The 27,109-nt window shown below is 46.0% G+C and overlaps 1 protein-coding gene across 1 annotated transcript in view; it reads right to left on the minus strand.

Annotated features, from left to right (window-relative positions):
• Nucleotides 1-1,067: 1,067 nt before the first annotated feature.
• The window catches only part of dag1 (dystroglycan 1), a 50,024-nt gene continuing 23,982 nt past the window's right edge, over nt 1,068-27,109 (minus strand). The window contains exons 2-4 of the mRNA XM_047332735.1: nt 21,201-21,965; nt 5,130-5,588; nt 1,068-4,974 (exon numbers count right to left, since the gene is read on the minus strand). Coding sequence (XP_047188691.1) covers nt 3,148-4,974; nt 5,130-5,588; nt 21,201-21,623 — 2,709 coding nt within the window. The 5' untranslated portion in view covers nt 21,624-21,965 and the 3' untranslated portion in view covers nt 1,068-3,147. The remainder of the gene's footprint in view (nt 4,975-5,129; nt 5,589-21,200; nt 21,966-27,109) is intronic.

The following is a 27,109-nucleotide window of genomic DNA, read 5'->3' on the forward strand; positions in this document are numbered from 1 at the left end:
ATCATATGATCTGTCTATCCACTTTTATCAGCACTTAGCGACGCCTCGGGGAAGACATCCATCATTGCGTCCCTACTTCATGAATTATCACAGAGCCACAACAGAGCCCGCCAAATTGTTTACATCTAATCAATACTGCGAGTAATCAATGAAAATGATCTGTATGCAGGGTGTGGACAGCGTTGCCTTTTTTAATGGGCAGAGCTTTCAAACTGAATCGTCCAACCAGTCATTCAATAGCAGAATAATTAAGTACAAACGGACAGGAGGTTCGGCCGCTTCCCGACGAGCCCCGCGGACCCGGAGACGGTTGCCAGGCAGCGAGACGTCCCGGGAGGTGAAACCTCTCGTGGACTCGAGACAAATTGATTTGTCAATTCAAGGCTAAGTGGGAGCAGGAGAAAAGTGTCAGTGACCAAAAACCTCGTCCGTGAACATCAGTCAGCTTCTGATTGGAGGAAGTATGACAGGAGGAGACGGTTTCCAGTGGGCGGGAAACTCCCGACAGGACCAGCATCGACCGCAGACTGTAAATAAAGATGGACGACGTGACAGCGCCCCAGACGTGGAGCTAAATCGTCTGGCTCGCCCCCTGGTGGCTGGCAGCAGTATAGGTCATAAACCAGCATCGACCGCAGACTGTAAATAAAGATGGACGACGTGACAGCGCCCCAGACGTGGAGCTAAATCGTCTGGCTCGCCCCCTGGTGGCTGGCAGCAGTATAGGTCATAAACCATCTCCATGTTCGCAGATGGGACATGGGCCAAACTAAAAAAAAAAGTTTGGTTTTAATTAGTAACTTGATGCTATAAAAACATGCTGAGACTGACTCACGATTGGTCTAGTGTGTGTGTATGGGTGGGACCTCGATACCACGGCTCCACTCCACGATCACTACTTCTCAGACTCTGACTCCAAATTATGTCAAAAGCACAAGATGGCGGCGCCCGTAGCCGAGATATTTTAGCTCGGTTTTTGTTCAACTGGAAGAAGAGGAGACGTCGTCCATCTTTGTTCACAGTCCACGGCATGGACAAGTCAAATCAGATGCATGAATGAGGAAAGGTTGATTTTTGTTTTTGTTTTAATCGTACCAGTTGGTTTTATTATGACAATGCACACTCGATAAGCAAAAGCCTTGGCATCCTGCAAAAAACCAACAAGATCATGACAGTACGGGTCACTCGCTCGAGCCTGCACCGACCAGCCGCTGAGTGGACTGTGCCTTACATCATTATTGCAAAGGGTCACTTTCAGTTGAAACTCATCATCGGCAAACATGAGGACATAAAAATAAAAATTTGTGATTACATAAAATATGGGTCATTCCATCTTTGTATAGTGGGAGATACATTGTGATATGCAAACACACACACACACACACACACACACACACGGTAAAATTAAAACACTTGAATTAGGTGACCCATGACAAAAAGAATAAAGTGTACATAACTGAATCATAATTGAACTTCTAGGCTAAGATTTTTACAAATCACAGATGGCTAATCATTAATCATGTTTTATTTCAATAATCAAACAATTTGAGGCTGTATCAAAAACTTTGTAAAAAAAAAAAAAAAAAAAGAAAAGAAAAGGAGGAAATTATGAGATTGTACTTGACCGCGAATTACTAGAAATTGATGGGTCTTCCATCGTTTTCCAATCTCAGCCACCATTGTCTCCTCTGTGACCGGTAAAATGTGAATATCTGTACAATCCCGTCCGGGACAGTCTCCATGGCACAAAATGTTTCTTCTTCTCAGACTTACGAGAGAAAAACTGGCCTTGTTGCATAAAAAAATAATTATCCCTTGACCAAAATAAGCTGTCGGGCTCTTCTTACCGTTCAGGTTCACATTGAAGATGTTATACTGTATTTGAGCACTTAGTTTTACTATAGATTTGTCAAACTCAAGTAACACTGTCATCAAAGTAAGGTCAAATTGGACGACATAGCTATATATATATATATATATATATATATATATATATATATATATACATATATATAGTGCATCCAAATCCACATTAAATTCTGCATTTACAATCAGTTATATTATTGATTTTGTCAAAAACAGTAGCTTGATATTTTACATCTTATCGAGCCTGTTAGATCTGCTGACGGTGTGAGGGCAACTGGAAGAAGGTGGGTTTTTCATCAAATTACCTGTTAGCGACATGTTGTTGTTATAAAATCCAAACAGGATTAAAAAAGGTTTTTTCTTTCATGAGGCGATCCCTTCCTTCCCACTTTCTCCCACCACCGAACAAAAAAATATAACACAATCTATCAGGACACCCTCCAGATATACAGTGAATTTTAAAACCAATAAAACTAAAATTATTATTCATCTCTAAATCTTTTTTAGGCTACCTTGTTATTCTCATGTTTACTAGACATTGTGAATAAGGATAGAAACAGACAACTAGTGTTAAAAGGCAAACCGTATTGAATCTGAATAAACACACCCACTCATTCACACGTGCGCACACACCTCCCGTTCTCTTGTGTCGTCTGCAGGGTTGAGCCGAGATCCTGGCGATAGCTTTTTTTTTTTTTTTTTTCTTTAATATTGAGAGAATCTCGATCTCCATATTAAAAACACGAGCTGTTGCCTGCAGCGGGTCTGTTGGCAGTCCACTGTCTTCTCGTATTATTTAAAAGCAAGACAAAAGAGTTGTTAGGCAAAGGATTCAGTCCAAAAAAAAAGAAAGAATGGTGATAATCTTGGGCTGAAGATGAAAAAAAGATATTAAAAGCCAGTATCCAAAATCAACAGAGGAAAAAAATGAAATGCTGCTGGGATGGGAGCGCATGTCTCCCAATTGTCGCTTCTGACCAACTGGTCAACCCGAAGGCCAGTGCTGACGAGAATCTGTTTGTCTTAGGCCACTGCAGTAGCTGGGCTACCACCAAAACAGTAGTCCCTCCCAGCTGTTCCGACCAATCATCTGCCCCGCTGTAAAACCCCACCCGACTCATCACTCCCCCTCCCAAACCAAAATCCCTTGTAGCTGTTTTGTACTTTAGCACCTCTTGTCATCTCTCCCTGTAAATGTCCAGACAGACACCAGAATGGAAACCGTCACAGTTCCTCAGGCATCCTCTCCCTCCACCCTATGAGGGGAGGGTTCAACAAGTCTTAGGGCGGCACGTAGGGAGGTGGCGATCTGTAGGGAGTCATGTTCTTGGGACGGGAGCCCTTGCCCTCCATGGGAGTGGTGAAGGGAGGCGGTGGTTGGTAGGGAGGGGCGTTGGGGTCCTCATCCCGCAGAGCTGTGTACTCCCCCAACAGTTCCTGGTTGAGGGGAGTGGTCTCTGGTGTGGCCATGTTGGGGTACTCAGGCGGTGGAAGTGGGGGCTTCTCTTCCTGGAGAATCAAGGGCATACTGGAAGATGGGGGCGGCTTAGAGTCATCGAGTTCATCGGCAAAGATAATCGGCACACCCTTTTTGATGAAGGTGGCCTGGTCTTCAATGGTCAACTTTCCCTTTCGTTTTTTCCTGTAGCAGATCATTGCAATGATACCTGCTATCAACAAGATTGCTGCAACCACCACGGCAGGAATGACCGTATGGAGATAGACGTCGTCAGTGCTCTGCCGGCCTGTTCCCAGAGCTGGAGTGACTGCCGAAGGTTCTGGTGTGTCAATCTCTTCTGGTGGAAGGAAGGAGTATCTCCTGCAGCTTGCCCTTCCCTTGACCATGACGTCCAGGGGTCTAAATTCAGGCTCCATAGAGTACCTGAAGGTCTGCGAGGGCCTCCCATCAGCACTGGCGAGCGTTCTGCTCATGACTGCAAGCTGTTCCTTTGGACATGGATGCTGCGGGAGGCTGGTGTTCGTCCACTCCACCACAATGGACCCTTTGCTGATGTTCCGAATACTCACTGTACTGCTGTTGCGGTCTCCGAGGGCGTATGCCAGCTTTTTGACCAGAAGGATTTTCTTGTGGATGTCGTTCGTTACTGAACGCGGCTCACCATCGAATCGGGCTGTGAAGATCACGGGGGTCTTGTCGTTGACGGGCCAACGGTTCACACGGACCTCAAAAGCATCAATTGCATTGAGGCCACCTTTGTCAGTTGCATATATGAAATACTCGTGTTTCCCCACATGTTGGACATCAGGCAGTCCATAGAGAAGTTGGCTGGTGGTGTTAAACTGGATCCAAGAGCCCTCTCCAACTACTTCATTGTGGTTCTGTCTCAAGGTGAGACGCAGCTTGTCTGTTGTGCCATCCTCTTTGTCAAAGAACGTATCAAGCGGGATCTTAACCTCAAAATAGGTGCCCACCAATGCATTGACCTGGTCCAGGGGGTTACTCAATTCAGGCTTGTGATTGTATGGATCCGGGATAACTCCAGGTAACGGAGTGATGTGTGTGGCTGGCTTCGCTGTAGAGGTCTTCGGCTCTCTGGGCACTGGTGTGGTTTTAGGCCTCTTGGGTCTCTTGGTGGGTCTTCTGGTAGGTGTGGGTGGTGTGGCAGTGGCTTCCACGTAAATAGGCCTGGTCATGGTTGGCTGGATAGGAATGGTGCTGGTGGTCTCCATCACCCTTGTTGGTTGAGGAGGTCCCAAGGTCGGAGTGTGAGCAATAGGGTCACGGACTCTGATCGTAGGCTTGCCTGGAAGGGGAATGGGGCCTCTTACAGGGGGAGCAGAGCTTTCAGTTGGTGCTGCAATAGAGGGGGAAGAGGGAGTCGGGATAATTCTCACTGGAGGCTCCACGACAGTAGTTGGGGGAAGCACAGCCAGAACAGGCGTGGGAGTGTTGTTCAATTGGCGTCTCACTCTCTTCGGCACATGGGGCTTCTTGTTGGCAATATGCCATCCCACTACAGGGTAGCCCAGCCTGGCCGACATTGTGCCTTCCTTTGCAGGACCCTGGACACTGTTGATATTCGGGACAGTGCTCTGGTCCAGCGAGCAGCCGAGTTTCCACGACAACAAAGCGCCATTCTCCACCACCTAGAGAAACATTTATTACAATTTATTATCAATTATTGATTCAGAATAGGATATTCATTAACCTTAAACACTTATTTATCCAAAAAAGCCTATGTGCATGTATTTAGAAACACATATTTTCTTTAAGTCGCTCACTTGAATGCACATTCACTCACCTTTTTCGCATTCCCTGGCCCTGCCATGAATGCAGACATGTCAAACAGCCTGTTGTTGACCACGGGGAGTATCTTCATGTGCTGGAGCTCCACCCCAGAGAAGCTCCTCATGTTATCCAGGAGCTCTACCCTCTGTTCAGAGCTCATCTTGGTTAAATCTGCATCGAGGATCACTGTCAGCACTGTGACTGGTTCCTCGTTGCCACACATGAATGGCTGGACTTCGTCTTCAGTGGGTGCTTGGTTGGATGCCAGTTGGGCTGCTTCTGCGTCCAAATGATCTTCAGGGTGTACCTCAATGGAAAACACCTCTGAAGAAGAGGATTTTGTGTGGTTGGAGATGGATGCAGAGATGTAATGGACACCTTTGTCCTCATCCAACGGTAGACCCTGCAGGATTCTGCTGCTGGCGTCCCAGTGAAGCCAGGCGGGGAGCGAATCCTTACCCATCTCAGTAATCTGAAAGGTAAACAAGGAGAAAGCAAAATTACTTCAATTTCTTCATCTGCAAGCTTATGGTTTAAAGATAGAAAATAAGTGAATGATTGAAAATGCAAGTGAAAGCTTCAAAGACCTGAAAAGCTTTGTGAAGGAAAGTGTTTGGTAACTGTAAATAACATCCTCACACACCCTTTCTTTAACATAATGAGATAGGACGTTAGCCTTGGCGGAGGTATGTGGGATCCAAGTGCCCTTGAAAACAAGGACTGTTGAAGGCTCAACAGAATAAACACAAAAAACTTTTTGTCTGGTATACAGCAATCAAACAGACTTCTGACATTTTCTTTTATAGTTTAGTGTTTTTTTGCTTAAATCAGACATTTTTGACAGGAAGGGAAGAGTTGCGCTAAACACAGCATGGACAGGACTTACTGCTGTGGATACGTGACACAAACACACATACAGACACTGCTCTGAAATATAATCTAAACCCCACTGAAATTTTAATAATTTGGCCAATTATACGGCCGGAGACGTCCCTGTGGCAGGATGCTGATGGGGAGAAATGGACCATTGGGGAGTGACAGTGCATCCACACACACAAATCCAAAACCAAGGACAAATGCGACCTGCGCTCCCCGGCCCCTACAAGTTAATTCTGCGGCTGATAAATCCTGGTTGATAAATTATGTAGAGGCAGTGCTCCCCAGACACATCATTAATGGTCCAACCAGCGCACAGGCAGCACTGGGGGAAAACACACATGAGCACATACAAACAAGTGCACACACAGACACACACATTGTCTGAGCACACGGCAAACAATGGTCACCCCCCACCACCTTTCCAGGAGCTGGGCTTTTAAGAAATATCCCCGCATGGACAGCAACCCTTTTAAAAACCCTCCCCCGTGGGTCCGCAAATGTGCCTGTGTGTGTTTCTTTTTTTTTTTTGAGGTCACAGTTTTAACAGTAACATCGCAATCCTGTACGATCTTATCGGAGCAGTGGAGCGCCACCTAGGATGATGCCACCAGTGACATCGTCAAAACACGGTTGCCACGGTGAGAATAAGCGTTGTTTGGTTTTTCTTTCGACAAACACTCACCAACGCTTTACGCTTCCACGGCTCCTCGGCAAAACACCCGCCAAGTATGAAGTCGATGGGGAGAGCAGACTCACAGATTCCTTCATTTATAGTCCGATCTCCCCAGAGGAAAGACCAAAGGAACATGATGGAAAGAAGCTATTGCAATTATGTAGATTTTATTGAATATTTGAATTCCTTATTTTTGTTTTATGATATGTATTTCCTTCTATTTCTTTCCTGCTCGGCTCCCTTTCATCTTTCCACCCTCCTCGGGGCCCCTGCTCTCCTACGTTTAGTTTGAAAAGTTATAATCAGAATGTGACAGTCCTGTGCGGTGGCAGAAAAGAGCTTGTTTCTTGGGTGGCGATGTCGGAGGATCTTTTAAAAATCTGGCTGCAGTGAAAGACAAATTTGACGCACAAATCAATTTGATTTGATTACTGGAAAACAAGCAGGACTGGTCCAACCGACATTCGCCACTCAAATGTTGTTCATTACTGTCAACTATAGGGAAAATAATCCCAGAGCGCATGGATGGGAGATTGTATATTTGCCTTAAACCGCCCCCCCCAGAAAAAAACAACTTGAATTCAAATGCAGGCTTCTCAAGCAACGGTTGATTTAATTTGTACCTCAGCCTCAAAATTTCAATCTGAGTGACTCTTGACATGGCATTACAAATTAAATCACAAAGAGACAATGAAGGACAAGTGAGTTGCCAGGCAGTACTCTAGTCATAACTGTCATAATTGCTCTGTAAATTACTCAAAGCACAGGGATGATCGCTTCCTCGTCTGCTGCCAATAAAATATGGGAACGAGGGGGGAGGAAAGAAGTAGGTGATTCATATTCATTTTTCACAACATCCCGAGCTAAAGCGACAGACAAACATCAGTTAAACAAAACATGACGACATTGGGTTCATGTGGGGAAACTTAAAATAAGCAGACGCAGAAAAATGTCAGCAACACAAACTCTGGACAGTTTTCCAGTCGTGACGGATGAGCCGTTCCTTTAAAAGCTGAGGGACCAAGAGCAGGTTTTATCAAACTGAAACACAACTCATTTATGAACCCAGCAGAACGCTCGTCTCCTGCCTCAAAAACAAAATGAACATGAAAAATACATCAAATGCCCCAAAATGTCAAGACAAATATTTCATATCTCTTCTTGGCACGAGAGAGCTTGATGTTTTGGCCCTAAAGGTTATCGTGTGCTCTCACAGACCCGCCTCCCTCCCTCCCTCCCCCCTCACACAACACACACCACTGGCAAGGTTGCCGCCTAAGCCTTTTTAATGCAGCCAGGGAAAACCCTGCATTTTGGAAGATTTACTTGAAGAAGCACAGGGGGTCACAACGGAGACACGACTACTTTCTACCAAACTACTTTCTGGGACGATATTAAGGCTTCAAGGGCAACACAGGGCACAGACATTACACACAGAGGCAACAATCAGAGTACATTTACTCAGCAGTGCGATAACCTTTAAAAGCAGCAGCTTAATGACATGTTCAGGAACCTTTCCACAGGAAACCGGAGTCTTATCACCTCCGCCAAGGTGGTTATGTTTTCACCCCTGTCCATTTGTTGGTTTGGTTGATTGTCAGCAGGATTACGCAAAAACTACTGGACAGATTTCCATGAAACTTGGTGGGAGGATGGGACATGGGCCCAAAGAGGACATGTTACATTTTGGAACAGATCTGGACAAAAGAAAGCCATGTTGTCGTTTTTTGACATTTTTGATAATTTCCCAGGGAACAAAAATGACAGCCAGTGGAGCGCATACCTCTGCCAAGGCCCAACAGTCGCGTTATGAAACCATATTCAAATCCGCCCCTTTGTCGGGATCCCCGCCAACATTTAATAGGTTATTTTTTTGGCCCATATCCCATCCTTCTACCAAGTTTTGTGGAAATCTGCTCAATCGTTTTTGAGTGCTTCTGCTGACAAACAAAGAGGGATGAAAATGTAATGATTCATGGATCTTTTAATAAGAAATATGAAGTGGACCAATATCTGCGAACGTGTGAGATTTGTGGCAGCTTGATGGAAATCTAAGGACTGTTGGGCGTTGGTGGAGGTATGAACTCTGCTGAGTGACATCTTTCTCACCCATGAAAAACACTCCAACTCAACTGTGCAGTTTTGAGTGATATGCTCTTTGAGGAGGGACACAATTACCGTAAGTACCATGTACAATGAATGTTAATGTTGACGGCATTGAAAGGACCAGGCCACAGAGAGATAAGAGCCTAATGCATGATTTAAAGAATGAATCACTGACATGCATAAAGACGTCTAAGCATGGTTGTCACCGACAGTGTCAGCGCAGCAGCAAGCCACATCGCGTTTACCCCTGCAACCCCCGCAGACTTAAAAGACTCTTAATTAAAATGAAATAAATGATAATCTCATCAAAGTTAGTCAAAGTTGTTTGATCATCTTTTTTTCTTCGCGACGCAGACGTCAGCCACAAAGCCACCGTGACTATCAGCGCCATAAGCGACAGCGACGGGCACTGTGCTGTTACAGGCCCGACCCAAAACCTTATTTGAAGTCTCCGTTGAGCGACAGGCGTGAAACACTCTGAGACATTATCGCGTATCAGAGGCATCATCCTTATTTCATTCTGAATCACTGGCTCCACTCCCTCTGCCTTCTCAGCTGTTCTGTTCAGAGTAACAGTCCTCAGTCGCTGAGAGTAGCTGCTTTTTGGAGTAAGACGGGATTACGGCCCAGACAAAAACTCCAAAGACAGACTGCAGAGCAGCCTCGGTGCTGACGGTTCATGTTTCAGACTGCAAGTCAATAGTCGGAGCAAAATCTGTGGAGTTGAGGTGTTTGAGGAGCTGTTGGTTCTGGAAGTTGTTTTTTTCTTTCTAATCACAGGAAAATCATAAAATTTGAACCATTAGTTTTAGAATACTCTTGACGCTCTTCAAAATACATAAACATGGATCTCTAACTATAATTTATTAGTTTGTTTCTGAGAAATCTTTATTTTATTTCTGTCTGTTTTGTGGTAAAAATGTCACCTGACACAAACATGAGATCAGTGGTGGAATCTAACCAAGTACATTGACATTGATGTAATCCTGCACCAATATCCTATATGAAAATAGAAAATAAAACTGGTCCCAAAATAGAGCCTTGAGGAACACATGTTTACTATATACTATCAGACATGCAGAGATGTAGTTGTCTATGGACACACACTAAGTCCTTCCAGTCAGATATTGTTTTTAAACACTTTTGACAAAGATATGTAATTAAGGCTTAATATTTTACAGTTTAACCATAAACTTCATTATAAATAACTATAAATAAAAAGGAAAAACACTCACATATATAGAATTTGAAGAGAATTAAGATTTTTTTAAACCTAAAATGCAAACATATTATATATTATATTATATTTATGATATTATATTCTGATATACATTCTGTATAAGTAAAGTTTTCAAATCGGCAAACATAAACGCTGATACTGATATGTTTGTGAAACACTCGTACCGGACAATTTTTATTTGCCAACTGATAAATATGCCTAGCTCTATTAATAACAATCCAGTATTATAATTAAACAATAACAACACACCGACAGGAGCTCCTCCACTACATAATGAGCACTTTAACTTGTTATTTTGTAGGTACATTCTGAGATTCACGCATTTGTTTAGCAGCGTCTGTGTAGAAAATGAACTGGACTTTTATTTTTCACTCCTGGAACTCAGATGCCCTAAAGACCTTCTTCAAATTTATTACTATAACATGGTTCAGGATTCCAGCCAACACCTTATAAACTATATATTGACACCTTCTAGTGGAGAAATACCAGCTGCACCTTGTCTTGAATTAAATTTTTCTGTTGCTTTTCCACTGAGCTCTATTTATGTCTCGTGCACTCGTGACCTGGTAAGACTGAGCGTATCTGTAGTGTTGCCTTTCATCAAAGGCAAGAAACGCCTCCGCAAACGCGCACACACCTTTATTACCCCCGAGAGACGCAGGATCACAGGGCTCCAGAGAATGAAGAGACAGTCAAATAGACTGGGATATTGACAGAGACACAGAGGCACAAGTAGCGATGGAGAGAATGAGAGAGGGAGGTCAAGCAAGAAGAATGAAAGCGAGAGAGAGAGATCGCCTAAACATAGAGACATTACGAGGAGGCGTCGAGTCTCTCAGCCTTCGGGGGAAAAGAAAGCAGCTCATTGTTGCAGCCAGAGGAGAACGTGGAGAAAGGAGGCCATTGTTAGCGGGGACCCGGCTGACAGCTCAACAGATAAGCCTCATATTTTTGGAGGAGCCAGCGAGGGAAGGGGGCGAGGGCCGGGGCACGCCGTTGTGATACGAGTTGGGGGTGAAATGAAACCCGGCGCGCTGACGGAAGGGGAGGAAGGAAAGCGGAGGGAGCGTGAAGGGGAACAGAGAGGAAAGGGAGGGAAGAGATGCGAGCAGCAGAAGAGGGAGGGAAGATGAAAAAGAGAAGGAAGAAGTGGAGCGAGACCGAGAGAAACCCAGCGCCGGGGGAGCGAGAAAGAGGTTGCAATTGGGGGGGGGGGGGGGCAACTAAACCTACAGAAAGAGGGAGAGGGCGTAGAGGGAATTGCTGGCATAGTCAATTGTTTCCAGTGGAAAATGTGAGGCGAAGAGGAAGGGATGGATGGATGGATGGATGGATGGATGGATGGATGGATGGATGGATGGATGGATGGATGGAGGCAGAGGACGGGTCGGGGGCTCCGGGTGGCCAACAGGCAGGCGGATGTTTATGAGGGAAAATCCATCTAACAGCCCATTTTCTACCGTTAAAGATTCATTAGCGAGGAACATTCACACACTTTAACGGCGCAATCTAGGAATGTGAAAAAATACGACGTGAGCTGAAAGGAAACGCACAAAAAAGAAAAGAAAACATGTTTTAAAAAATTAGATTTGATTTGATTCTTGTGGATTAACTATCAGAGAACATTCTTTTGAAACCACTGGATGTAGACACTTGGATTATCTACAGACTGTGCAGGGTATTTCAGTCCCTCCACGACGTCGCACTATCGTGATAGACGCAATTTCAGCCAGAGAATTCCTCACAGCTTTGCAATTTTTTGCAGAAATGACGGCGGCATGTTTCTGAGATATAGTTGAGGAAATGAAATGTGGAATAAAATGGAAATAGAAATGGTGTGAAATTTCATAACAAAAAAAAACAACAATTTTTTATATTTGAATTCTCAAATGATATTTCCTTGCAAAAACTACAATTAGACTCAACTGCCCGACAGTCAAGCTGCACCAAATGACATCATAGACATCAGTCTAAATATGACAATTTCTTTCATCAACATCCAAAAATTATTCCCTGGGAAATTGGGGAAAATGTCAAAAAAAACAACAAAAAGAAAGAGATACAAACATTCCTGAATCCACCTCTTTTGTCCAGATCCACACCGAAATGTAATGGATTCTTTCTTGGCCCACGTTCCGTCCTTCGTGCAAATCCATGGAAAAGCTGCCGTGACATCGGAAACGTTAGGCTGCAACAACGCGCCCCCCCCCCCTTGAAAAAAACTGCCTGAAAGACTAACTGGAACTTTCTTTGTGTGTTGAGGCAGATTGCTCAAGACCTCGACAGAAGCCTGCACAGCGCCACACGACGCTTGAGCGAGGGAAGAAGAATCCACCGTGCGGTTCGAACCCACACGTTGAATATTATGAAGAAAACAGCAGCGTTAATAATCGTGTGGGAACGATATCGACCTCTCACCTCATTCTTCAGAGGGAACATCTGCCAGGGAAGTGATTATGTATTGCTCGCGCAGTAAAGCATAATTTCATTCAACATTAATGGATCCCCCGAACATAAAACCCATGATGCACATCCAAAACTCTCCAAAATAAAAGCGCGCCAGAGGAACTTGAGTTATGAGACTTTCAGTACTTGACAGTAATGCAGCTGAATGGAAATGCAGATTTCCCAGAGATGTAATATGTTCCAGGAAAAATAGAACCTTTCTATTATTAGGCCCCGGTGTAGGACGCTGCGCCGTCGGAGGAGTCGGCTGCATGAGGAAAGACATTACAGGCCGAGGGACAGAAGAAAAAAAAAAGCATTCAAATGTTTGAGATCGCTGCAAGAAAAGAGGCGTGCACATGTACGGATAAAAAAAGAAAGAGAAAACAAATGACTCCTAATGCAGAGGAAGAAGAAACGACTCAACGACACACGTGTGTGTGTGTGTGTGTGTGTGCGTGCACACACTCCAAACCACAAATACGCCCCTATTATACTGTCAATAAAATATAATAATGGATGAAGCTCTTAGCTATAAAAACTGTGCTAAAGTACGCACAGTGGTGAACTCCATTGCCAAGACCTGCAGCAAAACTCATAAAGCTCTCCCCATTCTCTGTCGATGTAGTGTGTGTGTGTGTGTGCGTGTGTGTTTTGTTACATCAAGGACAACGGGAAGATGAGCACACAGCTTGTTGACTGGGCAGCAGTCGTCCACTACGCTGCTTCACTACGCTGGAGGCCACGGAAGAAAAATAATAGAGGGCGCAGATATATGTCGTGTGTGTGTGTGTGTGTGTGTGTGTGTGTGTGTGTGTGTGATAAGGAGATGAGAAGGTGACCAGGAAGGGCATACAGAAGGTGGAAGACACGCGTGCACACAGGCACACACACACACACACAATATTATTTTTAAATATGTGTATGAACATTTGTGCTACTCATCGGAACATTGTGTGTGTGTGTGTGTGTGTGCGTGCTATCTCGGTCTCAGCATGTGGCTCTTATTCTGCAGACTCTCCAGACTCTCAGCCTCAGCTCTGAGTAATGCTGCAGCTCCACCAAAATACACACACACACACACACACACACACACACACACACACACACACACACACACACACACACACACACACACACACACACACACACACACACACACACACACACACACACACACACACACACACACACACACACACACACACACACACACACCTCTCTTTCTCTCTCGCTCTCTCTTTGCCGCCCTGGCACATGAATACGCCATCACTTCCTGCGAATAATGCTGGTAAACACGTTCTGTTTCTGTTCAAAGACAAACTGCATCTTATTCTTAATAAACTCGGCCTCTAAAATACAAAATGCAAAGATGTAAAAATCGTCCGGTTCCAGTTCACATTGTCACAAAATTAATCATCATCGGAATGGCGCTGATAAAATTTCCGTCCATCGTGCTGTCGACTAATCAAACCACGGATTTCAACTTTTTTTTCGAGAATTCTAATTCGTAAAGTAAAAGCACACACACTGTTGAAGGTGGTTCAGCTCTGATGTGACGCTCGACGCACAGTGAAGGGGATTCCAGAGCCGAGTACAGTAGAGACGCCGCCGGCTGAAATCCGAACGCCGTTAAATCCACCGTGACGCTGCGACAATGGAGGAAAAATTTGACAATTAAGCTCATGTCATCCGAAGTTAAGTCCCCGTCATTTCTTCATGACACGCGGATAAAAAAAGGAACTTAAACTCCGATTAGATGTACTCCTCCTCCGCACGTTTTTCGGATGTTTCTCCTCCGGTGTGAGAGTTCATCCTCTTAACAATCGAGACATGATGTATAACACTGACGTTTTTCTTGAAGTGGCGGAGATGCAGCCTGAAAGACGAGAGGGAGGCCGGTCACTCTACAGAATCAATACAGCGTGAGATGAGAGGGACAACGCGAAGAGCGATTCATTACAAACTCAAGAGGTCAAGCGCTGTGAACAATGCTGCTGTAGGAAAACCGTTTGATTCCTGCCGCGCGTGAGGCCCACTCTGCGCGACACTTTTTCGGAAATTTCATTAAGTATTCGGAAGGCAACTTTTGTCCCGACTGCAGCATCTACAAAAGATTTTGTTGCAAGTGTTTGGGTGGTGGTGATGGTCGCTCGCCATGAGCTTCTGCCAAGACGGGGGGGGGGGGGGGCTGCGGCTGTAGTATAAGATATTGATCTTAACTGGTAAACATATTTATTCATTTTTTGTAAATCTTGGCCCTTCCATCACGGTTTTCGGGTCATTCTGAGATTTTCTCATTGCCCGTGCTCTACGACCTTCACACTTCAGACTTACGTCTTAACAACCATCAGATTCTGTTCCTTAAAAAGAAATGCTCCTGCCTTCGTTCAGCCTCCAGTGCTGATCAACAGATTGCTGTTCTGAAGAACTGCCTTAATAAGCCGATCTATAATCACAGAGTCCATCATCTAAATATAATCTGCTACTGGAACCTTCACACACACCAAACATGGGCCTGACTCACTAAGCCCCGGAAAATGAAACCGCCTCCCTTTTGGGTGACAACCAAGCATGCTGGCTGGCCGGCGGGTCCAGAAAAAAACCTGCGGTTGCTAGGTGACGGGAGGACACACACCGTAACAACAGCAGCGGACGCTCTCCGCCGCGATTGAACTGTCACCGACGTTCCAGCTGAAACCATCAAATTAGCTCCTTTCTTTCTTTTCTCCGGGAGGTCACAGAGTCAATCACTGGCTGCTGGGCTGTGATTATTTGTGTTAAAGGTCAAACGTGAAATTACACCCTGAAATCCTACACTGCCATGAAGGCATCAGCGCGGTCGCTGCGGCGCTCCAGCACACGGGGCCGAACGTTTCCCAGTAACGTCCGGCGTACACAAAAAGGGCCTCGGCTGAAAACCGAGAAACACCAAATTATGAATGAACCTGTGGGAGCATATAATTTGGAACGTATGAATCAAAGAGCTTCGCCCGCTGTATGTTTAATTACATAGCAACATGGCCACCGGCAATTCTGTGCCAGTAAACCGATGGCGGCGTGCACGCTCACGGCGAGGGTGACTCATATGTTCTGCTGTGTGTGTTTTTATCTCTGGGGCTGCCTCCCTCCCTCCCTCCCTCCCTCCCTCCCTCCCTCCGTGTCTCGCAGTACCAGTTTTCCACTGCCGCCCTGCCAAGCTAACAGCAATGGAGCAACGGGGGCTCGGGGGGTGAACCGCTCTGTGAAAAACACTCTTCAATGCTGGAGAGCACAGAGGCAGAGGGGCAATGAAAAAGAAAGGAAAAAAGGAGAAGAGTTTTGCTCCATTGCGTCTCCGCTGTCCTGCATTACGAGCAGAGAGCCTCAAGAATCCGAATTGGGGAAAAAAGAAAAGGTTTTTGCTGAAGTAAAACGCGAAGTTGAGTAAATGGGACGAGGGGGGGGGGGGGGGGGGGGGTGGGGGGGGGTGGTCACAGAACGACGGCCGTGGTTTTAAGAGCCATCGGGGGAAGAAACTGAAAATGTGGAGGGAGGGAGAAAAGTACAGAGGAGAGAAGGTAATTGTTGCTCGTGTTGCAGAGGAGAAAAAGACAAGATGAGGAGGAGGATGAAGAGAGGCAGACAGCTTGCTGATGTGGAAGAGAAGGGAAGGATGACAGTGATAAAAGAAAAGAAAGGACCGGGAGAGTTCCTTCAATTAGAGGCGGAGAGGAGGGCGACGGGGAATTTAACAAGATGCCGGGGAGGAAGAGCGAAAAAGGGAGAAGGAGGTGAACACGACGCACAAACAGAGGAGGAGGAGGAGATAATGAATTGAGGAGGGGGAGGGAAGGACGCAGTTGGGGAGGAGGAGAGAAGAGTGAACCCCCGAGAGGGAAGGTTCCCTTCACAACAGCCAGCTACTGTTCCCACAAATATATATTAAGTGTATTCTTTCACACACACACACACACACACACACACACACACACACACACACACACACACACACACACACACACACACACACACACACACACACACACACACACACACACACACACACACACACACACACACACACACACACACACACACACACACACACAGTTCCAGTTCAGAGCAAAAGCGAGAAAAGCGTTTCACAAAATAAACTGTTTGTTTTCCTGCGTTTGGCTTTGGGCGGATTTTACATGAAGAGAACACAAACGCTCACACAAGGAATGTGCAACGTGATGCTCGTAGGGAAACATGTAACACTGTGGTGAAATGCACCGTACACACACACACATGGGGAGAACAGGAAAATATCGGAACTCATCAAATTTAAAGTAATTCAGTGTGAACTGTCATGAGAGGGCGCTGGGAGAACGTCGTCATTCATCTTCTGCTGAATGTTTCAAAGCAGCCGCGAGAAACATGCCACCTGAGGACGGCGTGGTTTCCTGACGCCCCCCTCGATGACTTTCATGTTCGTACGGGAAGCGGAGCACGGAGAGAATCTACATCTTACATCCCATAATCCTCAAAGTGAAAAAAGCACTGAACCCAGAAATGCACTTCATTTACATCAAATCTCCTAAAAATGAACTTTGCACGAGACGTTAACGTTAGGATGTTGGGCTAATTTTGAGAAACGTGGATCTACAAACGTTTTCCAAACCGACTTTTCATCTTTTCACACTTGTGACTTACGTGTGTGTTTCAAGGATTTAAGACGATTGGTCAAATTCAATAAGGAATTTCTTGAGGCCCCATGTGCGAGTGACTGGAAACTGCACACACACACACACACACACACACACACACACACACACACACGCACACGCACACACACACACACACACACACACACCCACGTGGGGCGAAAACTTTATTTTTCAGAGAACTACATTTTTTAGCTAGCATCAGTTTTTTTCCTCAAATGAAAGGGGGGGGGGGGGGGGGTAAAGGGATATGCTTGCCTGCCAAGCAGCCCATCAGCCAATCAGCTAATTACGCTGGTAATTGTGGTAATGAGGCTACGGAGAGTGCTCATCTGTTGGCCGGGAACGGCGTTCTCGCAGCCACTTCCATTAATAACGGGGAGAGGAGGCAGCCACCGCGGGGTCTCCGGGTCCCAGCAGCACCTGCATACAGATGCAAAGGTCCTGCCTTCCTCGGCTGAGTGAATGATCACTGCGCCGTTGTCGCTCTTCCCCCCACGGACGACTCGCTTAGAAAAATCAAACGCCGTTTCCTCTGCAGCTCCGTAAGCGGCTCCACACAACTGCAAAATCATCCACTTAAAAAAAAAAACATGTTTCAGACCAAGGTCAGCCGGGCAACAAAGGAGAAATATTCACCAGAGATGGAAACACATCTCCATCAAAGAGAATACGTTGTTATATTTACACACAATGTGAATATGCAGCTGTTGTACAGCAGAGAGTTTACGTACAGGTGATCTTACACCTCAAGTGACAAATCAACCTCATCACATCCTGACAGGTCTGTAACATGAACTGTGAACAAAGATGGACGACGTGACCGCTCCGAAAAGTGAAGCCACATCATCTGGATCGCCCCCTGGGGGCTGACTGCAGTATAGGTCATAAACCCGCCCCCTCCATGTAAGCAGATGGGACATAGACCCAAATATAAATAACAAAAATTCAAAAAAGACGTTAAATAAATGTTTTCAAAGATGTTTTTTGGTCATGATTGACAGCTGAGAGTGACTCATGATTGGTCGAGAGTGTATGGACGGAGCCTCGATACAATAAGATGTGCCTGCATCCAAAATATCATAGCTTAATTTTTTATATACAGCCATTGATCATCTTTATATACAGTCACTGATCATCTTCATATACAGTCACTGATCATCTTTATATAGTCACTGATCATCTTCATATACAGTCACTGATTGTCCTTATATACAGTCATTGATCATCTTTATATATAGTCACTGATCATCTTCATATATAGTCACTGATCATCTTTATATAGTCACTGATCATCTTTATATAGTCACTGATCGTCTATAAGATCAGCATCACTAGTTCAAACATTACTCCAAAATATCATAGCTTAATTTTTTATATACAGCCATTGATCATCTTTATATACAGTCACTGATCATCTTCATATACAGTCACTGATCATCTTTATATAGTCACTGATCATCTTCATATACAGTCACTGATTGTCTTTATATACAGTCATTGATCATCTTTATATATAGTCACTGATCATCTTCATATATAGTCACTGATCATCTTTATATAGTCACTGATCATCTTTATATAGTCACTGATCGTCTATAAGATCAGCATCACTAGTTCAAACATTACTCCTCCGTGTTAAATTAACCTTAAAAGCTTCATGTGTAAAGTCACATTTACGTGAACAAGGTAACGAGTTATCACAGATGTCTTTTTGTATAAATTCTATGAGTTTGTGACATTCTGATTTTCAGGTTCGTGTATTCGCACTGCGACCTCTTTAAATCCTCCTCCTCCTCCTCTGAGGTTTATGTCCGGGCCGCCCAGCTGAGAATCCCTATACGCCGTATGAATGGATAAGCGGCGGTGGGGCTCCACACTGCTCAGCGAAAAGGTGAATGGGCAGGCGGCGGGCTGTCACGGAGCTGGATGCCTCTCCCATACTGGCAGATTTTCATAAGAAAGGGCCATTAGTATGAGTGCAATGCCGAGCACAAAAATTGATTTGGCCTTTCGCTCCACAACCTTGAGCGCCCGACCTTCGAAATACCTGAGGGGTAACTCGCATCTAGAGAGGTGGGGGTGTGATTTATAATAGAGGACGGAGCAGCAGTGGAGGAGAAGGGGCCGGGTCTTTAAATTAGAAACGGAGGAGGAAGTAAACACACTCTTGAAGTTATTGTAGGTATTTTGCTTGACCACCTCCACATCCTCTATCTCTCCTCCTTCTCCTCTCCATCCTTCCCTGCCACCTTCACCCACCCTCTCGGCCTCTTTGCCCACACTGTCAACTCCGATCGGCTCTAATACGAGAGGCCCCCCCAGCTTACGGTGTGACAGACATAATCGGGTTTCAGGGGGGGGGTGAATAAGAGGGAAAAAAAGAAGGAGCTCACACAGTGATGATTATGGAAACTAACCTCCACCTTCACGTTTTATCTAAATCTAACCTCGAATAATCCGGAGGAAAACTGACCCGGTGAGTATCTTTTCACCCGTGACGAGAAATATACGTCATATTCCTTTAAATTCTCAGCGTAAACAAACAAACAAACAGGGTGTGTTGCCTCCGCGTCAGCACCACTCTGCTGCAGTTCTGTTCAGTCGCCTGTTAACTTCACGAAAACAGGACACCTTGTGAAAAATTTAGAGCAGTTCTGACCAAAAGAAAGGTTTTTATGAATCAGTTTCACCAGGGCAGTGTTTTCCTGCTGCCCGTCACCGGGGGAACTCCACTGACGCGATCCGACCTTATTTTGACAGAGATGGACGAAAAGGAGCGAGGGAGGGAGAGGTTAGGACGCAAGATGGAGGCAAAGGCAAGAAGAGAGGAAGGCGAGCGATGGGATAGTAAAGACTGGAATGGGGTTGAGGGAGTTAAGGAAGAGAGACGTGAACATACAGGTAAAAAAAAAAGGAGAAGAAGACGGATGAAGGGATGGAGATGCAGGAGTAGACTGTTAGAGTTTAGCCTGGAAAGAGAATCATGGACGAGAGAAGGAAGCTACAGTAAGTCCACACTGACGAGGGGGGAGGTGGTGGAGGTGAGGTCTGAGAGCGGTTGGAGAGGAAGATAAAGAGGATTGATAGGTGGCGGTGTAGAGGGGCGTCGGGGGGGTGAGGCAACATATATCGTAGAGAATTGGCCATTAAGGAAAACGCGGAGCAATTAAAAAAAAGGGCATGTTGCTGCAAATGGTTTAAAAATGTGTCGCCTCGGGGCAGATTTTCAGCCGTGGTGAACCTCTGCATAATTTCACTGACGTCAGATATATTTAATAGAATTATAACGTGGGAATGTGCAGGTCGATGTTTCCATACGAAGCAACTACGACTGTGACACTGCGATAGTTTTGAATATGGTCCAGAAAGTTCAATTTGATTTCTTTTGGTTTTTCAACGGAAAAAATTTGCCATTTTTAACTTCACATATTTGCTTCTTCTTTCTTTTTCCTTCGATTCGGTTGGTTGCAATGTGTAACTTTGCCTCTAGATGTCACTAAATCCTTCACGCCGATGTATATACGTGACCACGTACAGAGTCAAGAACTTCATCCTTGCTGCTGTGTTTGGGAGGATAGAGGCGCCGGGTCATTTATAACATCTTCAAAAAACACCACACATTAACAGTTAAAAGCTTTTTCCTAATTTTGTTAAAAACGTCTTATAGGCTTTTTCAAATTTTTGTATGTTTCCACAACGAAAAACTGACCGTACATTATTTTTAGAGAGTTGCTGAAAAACTGATATTTGGAGAAAAATTGTTTGTTCTTCAAAGATGTGACAGAAGTTTTGACCTCTCTGGGGTCAAACTGAGCCCAAATGTAAGAAACATCACTCTGTAGGATTTACCAAACAAGGAAACGTGTCAGTGGTGAACTCATTTAACAGTAAAAAAAAAACTAGATATATATTTCCTGATTTGCTGAAATAAAATTGCTTCATGTCCATTTCTCTCTCTTGTCACCTTCATCAAATCTTTTCTAAAAGTTGTTTTGAGTAAAATCAGAAGAGAAAAAAATGTTTTTGTGGCAGTTGGTGCTGAGGACTCACCTTGACGATGTCGCCCAGGTAAACGTCCTCCATCTTGTTCGGCACCTTCATCTGGAAGATCCGACCCACCACCGCCGAGGAGTCCGGGAAGGCGTTCTGCTGAGTCGCGGCATCCTCGCCCGTTCCAGCGGCGACAGGCTCCGTGGCGCGCACGCCCTCCGTCGCCTCATGGATGTCCCGGAGGAAGGAGGACTGCATGGAGGCCTCCAGCTCGCTCCGCCCGCCCACCCTCTCGCTCGGCCCGCCCGTCTCCACGAACACCATCTCGCTCAGCACGTCGATCTCCACCTCTGCGCCGACCGGCGCAGGGAGCCAGGTCGCCATGGCGACGAGCAAGCCCAGCAGCACGGCTCTAGTCCTGGGTAGTCTCACGTCGAGGCCCCTGCTCGCCCCGACGCCTCCCACACTTAGTTTAGTGCGCATTCTTCGTCTTTTGTCGGCCCGTCACTGGTGCAGATAGGAAGAAAAAAGGAGGATGTCCAAGTGGGACGGAGGACTTAGTGTGGGGGGGAGCATGCACCCTCGACAGGTCGAGCAAATCCTTCCTTTCAAATGTCCCTCCCTCCCCTCTCCTTCTCCGCCCAAAATCTCTCCACCTCGCCTGGCGCCGGGCAAGAATCGTCCACCTCCTCCCCCTCCTCTTCTTCTTTTGTCCCTCTCTTCTTTCTCCCTCCGTTGGCTTTTATTCTGCCTCTTCCCCTCGGCCCTTTGTGCTCGCCCCCTTCAGAGGCTTAGCCGTCCCATTGCGTCGAGCACCTTTCAGATCTGTGGAGGGGGGAGAGAGACAGAGGACGGGGGTTAGACGAGTCACTTGATACACTGTCGACACAACCCGAACATCTCGACTTCAAATCAGAAGACAAGTTCAGCCACTTAGACTGATTTGTGCCAGACAAATCTCATTGCCGATAGAAATCCATCAGTGCTGGGGAGTAATCTGATCAGTTCTTACAACAATTCCGGCCGAGTTCTATTTCTCCCCACTTTCACCCTCTCACAACTCTTTTCTTTACCAGGTTTTGTTTTTCACTGACTTCAGACCAGAGAACGAAAGAGTGAGAGGGACGAGACGGACGGGGAGGGGGGCGGGGGGGGGGAAGACCACGGGCGGCGTGAAGGTGATATACGGTGGGACCTTGGATTAGACAACAATGCCGAACCCGTCAAAGCTTTCTTTTTTCTTTGGAGCCGCCAAATGAATGTGTGCCTTCTCTTTTGTGAGAGAGGTCAAACTCAGTGTAGGTGTTTGGAGTTTTTTTTTGTTGGGGGGGGGGGGGGGGGGGGCGGAGAGCATGTGATGGTGTGTGAGGCTACTTTGTGTGTTTGTGTCCATTGTGCGTGTGGAGGCCTGAACTCTGGGGTTCTGTTATTCATTCGGCTCTTTCATGGTGGGGGGGGGGGGGGGTCCTCCCCCTGTGTGTGTCACAACACAAACCATTTCCCCCTGAGGGCTTTCATTAGAGAGCAAGGGACAGCGGGACAGGAAGAAAGAATGAATTAGAAAGGGGAAAGAGAGAGAGAGAGACCCCCACTATGACTCAATTTTGCCCCGTAGCAGATCCCAGAGGAGAAAGGGAAATCACCGCAGGAATTCCCCGACAACAACGACAACAACGACAACAACGACAACACCGCCGCGCCTCCCAGGTGTTGCCGCCTCGCTCTTCGCCTGCGTCACCTTCGCACAAAACGAGCATTTGGTCACGAGCGTGACTGAGCCGTTTCTTTCACTTCTTACTCTCCGAGGAGGACGAAAATAACCTCTACAACGTCTCCATTTACTTTAACCTTTGTGAAAGTCAAGATTTTTTACTCTTGAATGTTATTTCTCATTGATGCCACCTTGGATTTTTTCTTTTCTCCACCCCTGCTCACTGTTTACACGTTAAACTTTTACCAAGCCGCCTCGGAAGTAGTCCAAGATGGCTGCCAGGGATAAACTCGATCCCTTTTATGTCGCTACCTTCAACCGCATCGCTGCAGGCAACAAACCTCCTATTTCCCCCTTATTGCTTCTTCGCCCCGGCTGCCTCTCTTTCTTTAATAAAAAAAGAAAAAAAACTTTCTCCGCTCCTCTTCTGGTTTTCCTCCGTGTCCTTTTCACCCTCACACGGTTTTCTATTTTTCAGAAACATTTCGTCCTGCCGTCTCCTTTCTCCCGAGGCTTAACGGTGCGCCACACCTCTCTCTCTCTCTCTCTTTCTCTCTTTCTTTCTCCAACCACCTTGAAAACCTTCAAGGCGAATCTCTCCCTCTCCTCCTCGCACTGACATACCCTTCAGAAACACGGCCGGTCTATTCATCGCCTGACAATGGGGCTGATGATGGCGGAGGAGTGTCGCCATGAAAGGGCCCGCTGAGCGGCGTCGACGCAGAGAATGAGGGAGGGAGGGAGGGACACACACACACACACACACACACACACACACACACACACACACACACACACACACACACACACACACACACACACACACACACACACACACACACACACACACACACACACACACACACACACACACACACACACACACACACACACACACACACGTAAAGTAAAGAGAGACTGGGGACACCGGGAGTCGTCACCGTCACCTTGGCAGACACAACTCCGGCCCCTGCCCAAACGCTCCCCACCCACTTCACTCCGACACAGGATGGAGAGATGAGGTAGAGAGGGTGAGGAGATCATGGGAGAGAGAGGGGGACACAAAGAGACGCTGCTAGAAAGTGAGGAGGCAAAGAAAGCGACAGTTTTTCTGTTTCCGAGCGTCAGAATTTCACAACTCAGATGAACAGAAAGAAACGAGAGGCAATGTCACACGGACAAAAACCTCAAACGGAGCCTCCGGATTGGACGAAAACATCGGAGAAGCACCATTAAGAGGTGTGGTGACACACGTGTGCTCGACTTGGCACATGGTGTGTGTCCACAGCTCCGGTGCCGACGACAGACATCAGCCCGCAGATAAGATGAGCGTGCAGCTCGAGGAAAGTTGGGGCCAGTAGTTCTAAAAGGGGTGGACCGGGTCACCGGGCGTCATGGCGACACCTTTGTTCCCATCGGGCTCTTGTCTGTGTGTGTGTGTGTGTGACTCTCCTCCGATTGGTCGGGATCTTTCCCTCACTGCTCTTCAATTACTCAAGTGGTCAGTGGCGGAGATTTACGGTCACTGGAGGAGCAAGACTTTCCCACAGTCCCGTTCGGGCGGCAGGAGGGGTGGGGACATTTTTATTTTGGCTGCTGAGACGCACGAAACCGACGCTCCCAAAAAAAAGGAGGAGGAAAAGAAAAGGTGGTTATCTGGGAAACGTGAAGCTGTGTTACCGTGTGAAGCCCTCAGGACGACGGCGTTTATCGATAAGGAGTCAGGACCAACTTACTGATGAGTGGGTGTAAACTGAGCAGCGTGTTAGAAAACTAACTTTTAATAATTGTCTAGTTGGAAAATGAAATCGGGGGATTGATCAGATTGATAGTGACGGTTTCCCTGTTCGCCACAGGCCTCAGAAGTAACCGATTAAAAAACGAAATCCCTCCCTCGCACTTTTGCAGCACGTTTTTATCAATTTAAAAGTTGATTGATACTCTTCTCCTGGAGTTTATCTAGTTTCTCCAAAAACCACAGCGGCTGTGAAGAAACGAGGCGACGCTGCGAAAAACAACCTAAAAGTAGAAGGAAGTTTGATCAGAGCAGACTCACATCCAATCCACCTTTAGAGACGGAGACTCGCAGAGTCACAGACTGTCACGTCTTGGTTTCTTAGACAATGATCCAAAGGTTGTATCATGTTCTTCATACGTACATTCAACAATTTTTCTTTTTCTTCCTTAGCTTCAAGTAAAATATATAAATATCAATTGTTCCCAGGGTGAAAACCCTGCAACAAAAAACTTTACAACTTTTTTGCAAAAAGGAAGAAACCGGTTTTCCAAAGTCTGACTTTGGATTTTTGGGGGGTTGATGCTGATTCCAATATTTTGGATTAAAAAAAAAAAATCAGCTACCGATGATGATTCCTAAGATGTGGTTATCAAACCCTTGTGACGAAGAATTATAATTTAGGCTTGAAACTTCAAAGTTTAACCATACACCTCATTATAAAAAACTATGAATAAAAAAAACTATAATCATTTCTGAATTGTTTATTCTGTAAAATAAACATTTTCATATATAAAGATAAAGGTGGATACCAATATATCAAATAAAGACTAGTATTTCCGTTGAAGATGTAACAGGACGTTGTTTTGCTTTTTTCCGGTCACGTCTTCAAAATTGCAGTTGAACAAACCTCGCGTCAGTTTCCAACTTTTCCTCGTTGGTTTGAAGCAAACAATAGAAAAGAAAAATTGTGACACACACACACACACACACACACACACACACTGTGTGTCTGTGATCATCAGGTCGACCTACACTTTTATCTCGAATGTTACATTTTATCCTTCAGACTGTTCACCAGCTGCCGCGCGGTCGTTAAAATGAATATCCAGACGTGACGCTCGTCCCCGCGGTCGGGTTACGAGGTCGTCTTTAAAAATAAACAGTCCACCGGACACTCGCGTGCTTTCGCCGCCTCTCCCTCCCACTGGGTGGAACGCGGGCGGGGTAAAACGGGGTGAGAGGGCGGAGCAGACGACGTGACGGGTGGCGGGAGGGCAAAGAGCGCAACGGGTTGGGTAGGGGGGGGGGATGAGACACGGGGCTAAAAGAAGAGACGTTTGACAGGGGGGGTCGTTTGTTACCAGCTACAGGACACAATGTGAAACCTGCGCCGTGAGGTCTAAACTTAGCAACGTGCAAATGCATTTCCTATTTAGTGTGAATAACAGGGCGGGCGGTGGCGTCACGCCTCACGTCCAAAGATAGCACACAAATGTGTTTTTATGCCTCGTTACACGCGGACCTTTGCTGCCTGTAAAATGCCTCCGCTAATTGGCGCCGTGGTGACACCACGCCCTCTTCGCCCCCCGAGTTATGATCCCATACGAATGAAGGAAGGAAATAAAACGACGATCATTCGACCTGTGGTCAGTTTGCAAAGGATCGACTTGTTAGTAAGTCATCAACTGATAATTAACAATCAATAAATCGGTCGTTTACCGAAATTTCTCAAGTGAAAAGTCAGACCCTGCACTTTTGGGATCTGGACCGTTGCCGTGACGATCTGAAGATATTTTATTCTTCACAGTCATTTTCAATATTTGAATCCCGACTACACGCCAAAGTCCCTACAGGAGGCCGTGATCTCTACAGACACGTTCCACCCTCCTCCGCAACTTGGTGATAGTCTCTGCTCTTCTTTTTTTTTTTTGCTGGGGTGGGGGATAAAGGAGACATCCTGGGTGGGATCATGAGACCGGAGCGAGGCTTTAATGCCGTCGCCGGAGAAGGATGAAACGGAGGGAGGACGGCGACAGGAGGAGGGAGGGAGGGTTGGAAACACCAAAGGTAAAAGAAATTCTAGAGACGCTTGATTCCTTCCCATGGGGGGAGGGAAGAAAAAAAAAGAGAAGAAGCTGCGCCAAAGGTACAGGAGGGAAGTCAGGTATCAAACACACATACAGTCTCTGACTTAATAAGCCGAGCGCGCGGGGAGGATTTCACATTCCCTCTGCAGGAGACGAGCGGCAACGAGTCCGACACCTCGGCAGCTGCTGAAACACGAGAGTTTAACCTGAACACGGCGAGCGGCTGCACAGACGCTGCGAGGAAAACAACAAACACACAAAATACCAACAAGTTCGATTTAAACTTTGAGACGAGATGAATATCTGTGATATTAGAGTGAGTATCTGATGTCACCTCGGGCTTTTATACAAACCAAACTATGTGTTGATTAATGAAGAAAATGAGGGTAAAATGAACTGATGAAGTAAAGTAAATCGTTATCTGCAGCTCTGG

The sequence above is a fragment of the Scophthalmus maximus genome, chromosome 6 (assembly GCF_022379125.1).
Source record: "Scophthalmus maximus strain ysfricsl-2021 chromosome 6, ASM2237912v1, whole genome shotgun sequence".
NCBI lineage: Eukaryota > Metazoa > Chordata > Actinopteri > Pleuronectiformes > Scophthalmidae > Scophthalmus > Scophthalmus maximus.